This window comes from Papilio polytes, unplaced genomic scaffold, assembly GCF_000836215.1.
Source record: "Papilio polytes unplaced genomic scaffold, Ppol_1.0 DF823923.1, whole genome shotgun sequence".
NCBI lineage: Eukaryota > Metazoa > Arthropoda > Insecta > Lepidoptera > Papilionidae > Papilio > Papilio polytes.
In genome coordinates this window covers 3032300-3037960 of record NW_013525281.1, presented here as the reverse complement: position 1 = coordinate 3037960, position 5661 = coordinate 3032300, and the positions used below count along the sequence as shown (strand labels likewise).

General features: G+C 37.0%; 1 protein-coding gene across 3 annotated transcripts in view; it reads left to right on the top strand.

The window, feature by feature from the left end:
• LOC106102480 (membralin) overlaps positions 1–5661 on the top strand; it is a 66650-nt gene that overhangs the window by 35921 nt on the left and 25068 nt on the right. For all 3 annotated transcript variants that reach the window (XM_013281978.1, XM_013281980.1, XM_013281979.1), the window contains exon 9: positions 535–667. In XM_013281978.1, the coding sequence (XP_013137432.1) occupies positions 535–667 (133 nt within the window). The remainder of the gene's footprint in view (positions 1–534; positions 668–5661) is intronic.

The window sequence follows — 5661 nt, the reverse complement described above, 5'->3', positions numbered from 1 at the left end:
ATGCACCGTCTAAGAGAAAGCCGGGGAATGAATCGGTCGCCGTGGCTCGTTGCATGTGGTTAATAAAGTAGCGGTGTTGGGTTCGGATTTCGGTCGTTAGCGGGTAATTGCCGACACCTAATTAGTCCGACGCCCCGGTACGCCGGCACGCCGACACACGACACGACTCCGTGTCACACATATTTATAGTCACGACGACCCTGGCGTCGCTTTAAGAGATGCTGGATATAACTTGCGGCTTGCGATGTCTTGCCTGCTTCATATTAAAGGAACTAGACGTTTAAAGTTGTACGGATGTTGTAGTTTTGCAATATTAATTTTCCTTTGAAGAGAAACAGTTTAACCAGGAAAGATTCGATATTGTGTTTATCTCTTTTTAGGGGTATCGAATACTAGAATTAAAGGCGTATCTTCCATCTTATGCTTTAACTTCTTACGATTTATTAACAACGGTTTATTCCCAGATACCACAGAATATTAATACTCGGTGATAATCTTTGTTTGTAAAGTTAATAGTAAATTTCTTGTTAACAGGTATGGAGGCGATAATGTCGGAGTTCTTCAACGATACAACGACAGCTTTCTATATTATACTGATCGTGTGGATAGCCGATCAGTATGACGCGATTTGCTGCCATACGTCCATTGCCAAACGACATTGGTTAAGGTAAGGCATTGATGATAAAATGCGTAGAAGTCTGCTATTTGGTCTTTAAATCGATGGTAAATGTTTTATCAATTTCAATATGTGATTTAAATTAAGTTCATTTGATATACTGTTTTTTTCCACCTCAAAGAGCATTTTTAACACCCGCAACACAATTTGTTATACAACAAAATGTCTTTCAGGTCATTTGTATTTAGTTTAATTTTCGCGAACAATATGTGCATCCAATTAGCGTCCGTGGCTCGCGTCAGTTTATTGAAAAGTACTCAGTTGTGGACCGCGTGATATTAATTAGGACATTGAAGAGTCGCAGGGCTCGTTTACAATAACCATCAATATGAGGATGTCTGATGTTTATTTCCATCAGTAAATACCTTTAATTTGTGTACCAAACTTATATTGTCAGACTTCTTTATGTAATTGTTGATATTAGTAAGGATTCTTCAATAATATTACTTATGGATGAATTTTCTCGGTTGTCATTTAACCCTTTGCGGGTCTTCTATGAATGAATGTACAATTTATATCTCGATATAGTTTTAATTATTATTTTAAGACCGTGATTCCTATCCATCACAATTTTCATCACTCTATTCTCATCCTTCATATCTCTTCTACCTAAGATATCTATCAATATTCACATTGTTTTTGTTGAAAAATTAAATCGTCAATGGGAATATGTCGTTATATTATGCAACAGTCCAGGTACAATCGCGCACTTCAATCATTATGGTAATTTTAGTTCATTTGATTGTTGACAACGGAACGCGGCGACCGCCCTTGTTGACACGCACGGCCGCACCAATGAACCGCACAATCATTAAATTATACTCACACCGACTGTACTTGCTACCGTATGTTTATTGCTCGTTATTTTTTGTTACGTCCCATTCGTTTATTTGCCAACGAACGTCACTGAAGTCTCTTTATAGCGACACTAATGCTGTTTAAATATTGTCAAGTTAACGACCGAGCTTTTACTTTGATACAGGTTCAATTGGGTGCAACGATATACGTTTTATTTTCATTGCTTCTTAATGTAGCAAAAATCTTATAATTTTTTATTTCCTATATTCTTGGATTGAATAATGAAATAATTACTGGTTTTAATTAAGAAATGAATGCTTCGATAGTTAAGTTAACAATTCTTTACTGAGATCTAAAACATATCCGGCTAGTCCTAATTTATGTGGCGTAGAGATATTTGATTCATGGCAGTCTTGTCTAATAATGTGCCTAAACAGTAGTCTCTTTGATTATATCTTATGCAGTGTCTGTACCTCGTATCTTGCCCTTCATAACTCCTTAGACAAGCAATCGTCCACTTTGTTTTTACTCTTGCTTCGCAGCGCGTGATCCTCCTTAATCAAAAGGCGCCCGGGCACGAAGCAATTTGGTTGGTCCTCCGCGCAAGCAATAAGGAGAGTGAGCGCTATTAAAACAAGCGCAAATAAAGCAAATTGAAAACGGCACCGTGACCCCCCCGAGAGGGGGCTAGTTTAGCCCCGAAGGCAGGGCCGCCCCGGCCCCGTAAAAACAACTCAGTCCTAGTGTACTAGCCTTAGCTAGTGTAGTTTCATCTATTACTTTTCTCAGTTGATCAAATGTAGAATTTTATTATTACAACGATATTTGTACACACAATTACTTTTGACCACAGCTAATCAAACGTTCGTTTCTTTTTATTTTATTATTGCTTTAGAGAGCGTTAAAAATCGCTTACATATTGACTTTATTTTGGGTTGTTACTGTTTCAGTCCATCGAATTTTACTCACTGTCAATTGACTTGTGATTGATTATAATTTACCAGAACTATATTAAGAGTTTTTTTAGTTGATATATAAAATTTATCCGAATAGTGCAATTTTGTAGTGAAACTAAGAAATGTCAAGATGTTGCATAATACTGAATAAGCTTCTTCCCATTTTAATAAAAAATAAGACGTGTAAGATGGAGCAGAAAATATTACCTGCCAACGCCAATACTGAAGTCTTTGATGATAACTCGGCTACATATCACAGCAATAATGTATACTTTACAAAGACAAGGGCACTATGCCTTTGTCTACACAATTAAATTACTACCGTGATATTTATGGAGAATTCAAATATTGTTATAACGTTACTTGCAAGATTTAATATTCTTTCTTTTAAAAATATTCTGTACTAGGAGACTACGGAGTTAGTTATTATTAAATCTTAGTATTTTGTTATATACTGTTATACTCTCTTCTTTATGTGTATCAACAGTTTTTTGGTTGTATACTTTTTTATTCATAAGTTGGTAAACGAGCAAGTGGCCACCTCAGTCTGCCGAAAGGTGAACCGACCGCTGCCCATAGACATCCGCAATTGCAGATGTGTTGCCTAACCTTAATCGACGCAGAAGACGCAAATGAAGGTTATATCCCTTCCTAAGCTTCTCCTCTACCATCAAATCCACTTTTGCTTCCATCTTATGAAAAGGGTGGATAGAAAAAGGGACTAAAATCATGCCTCCGGTAATAATCCTATATTTTTAGCAAAACAAATGTTAAAATTACAAGGATAGCAAGAACATAAAATTATATCTGTGTTGTGTTGATGTGAGTGAAGTGCGCTTAACCGCTTCCAAACTTGAGGCTCGGTCATTTACTGCCTCCGCAGACTCCGCTGTCGCTGACCCTTATTGCGTTAACGTCGTGATTCTCCTCCTAACGGAGTTCAGTTTATAAACTACATTACGACGATGACAGCTCGGCCGGGAAGATGCAATTATGTCTACCCTCATGCAGCATTACCTTAGATTAGGAAGACAAGAGCAAAAATGCTTTATAGAATATTTTAAAACCGTAATCGTTTCTTAGAATTACAAACTGTGCTACTGTAAATGCTTTCATACACTATATTACTAATCCACTTGCAGTTCATACAAGCGGGTAGTAAGGATAAGCTTACTATTTTCACTATTTTCTTAACACTTAAGAAATAAGGAGATTAAGGCCAAGAAAACTGACCTCGGCCGAGTGAATAAAACTCTAATCGAAGCCGGGGCCCCGAAGCATAAATCAGTCTCCCCTCGCTATGACGCCCGCCGGAGCCTTCAATTTGACACATCCTTAAAATGACATACGAGACGCGACTCCTAACGACGCGTCGCCGCGCCGCCTCAGCGAACGCAACAACCTTATAAATAAATCGAAACACATTACTGACGTGGATTATATTTAATATGCATGAGAATAGTTCTTTATCTTTGATGTTTTTGCATTTAAAAGGTTAAGATTTTCCGCTCGGTAAATATGGTGAAGTTTTCGTATTAAAAAAACTAGCTATTGCTTGCGACTTCGTCCGCGTGACATTAAAAACTGATAACCTATTTTACTAACTGATAACGTAGTTTTTTAATGGTAAAAGAATTTTTGAAATCTTCCCAGTAGTTTTTGAGTTATTTCTATACATACAAAAAAGAAATCTTTCATCTTTATAACTCGTATTAGGATAGATAATAACACAGACATTCCATGTCTCTAAACGTTTTTACAAAAAAGTGTTAATCTGTAAACTAAGTTAGTAGGGCTCGTGTTGTAATTAGTTAATCGCTTCCGAATTGTGGCATAGAACAAAAGTTATCTGCAGATAGGCTATCGTCAACGTCGAGTGAACTATCGATCTAATAGAAGTTTGGGCCCGGTCCGTGTCGAGTGGCGGAGGCGGGCGGTGTCGGGAACAAATTGTCGTTGCGGCCTTAATTGGCGGTCGCGGAGATTTATGCGGATGCGGAGGCACGGTCGTCGTGCGGTCGGCACCGCAACCCTGCCCCAGAGCCGCTTCCTCACAGAACCACCGACCTATTAACGTTCATTCATAGTGTTCAACTCAATTTTACTGAGATTTTACACTAAGAAGTAATCTAAGTGCACGGTAGTGCACCCGCCGATGTGAGCACGGCCAAACACTATTTTGTAACTTCATTGTGGATGAAGATAGAAGGCTGAAATTTTGAACAGCAATGGATATACCGGAATTCATTACATTACCAAAATATCTTTTGATTATATTTAGTAGTTTACAAATTATAGCTAGTAGTTTTTCACTTTGTTACACAAATGTGTGTTAAGTTGTAATTTTAATTCCGCTCTTTGTCTATAGATTTAGGAGAAACTAAAAAATCCGACAGTTACTACTTTCGTGTGCTAGTTATGAAATGTTTGTGTGGAAGTGCAGTTTGGACTATCGTTGTATAAAATTTAAATTATACAGATTATATTATTGCGTTCTTTATTACAAAAAATGCAAATAGGTATTACCAAAGACGTGATGCATTGTAGTTGTACACAAAAAACTTCGGTTCATTCATACATTTAAAATGAATTTGTGTTCTATACTTTTTACTTACAATTCTTATTTTGAGCTTAGTGTCAAATAGCAAAAAAGAGTATTAGTTTGAATCTTCCCATGTGCTTACAAGGCCCTCCTAGATGAACTTTGTCGCGATTCGAAGTGTTGTGTTCGCTGAGGCGTGAGCAGAACGCACTGACGGCTGCTACCTGTCGTTAATTACGCCTCAACAATTTACAAGAAATATTTGCACATTTATTATGTGTTACTTTTTCGCTAGCGAAAAGCGAACGGTTTTTATGTTGTTTGTGTCGTATTCTTCCTTATTACAGTCTTGTTAAGTCGACAAATGAAAAATCCATCTTAAAGTCTGTAGAATCATGACACAAGTCATTACGAATTTACACTTTCTAGACAACAAAAAAAAAGATTTTTTAATTGCACATTGGATTACTTGTATATTTTATACATATTTCACTCATTAAAAATAATGAATCTCTACTTATGTCCAGTATATTGGAATGTAATCGTAAAGTATTCAATTTGCCACTCAATTATCCCCTGCGTTCATTATTTAACATTCCATCATATCCAAAGCGGGCCGCAGTTAACATCATTTATGTCCGTCGTCGGTTATTTAAACAAGGATTATTTATGTTACAGAACCACAGCTT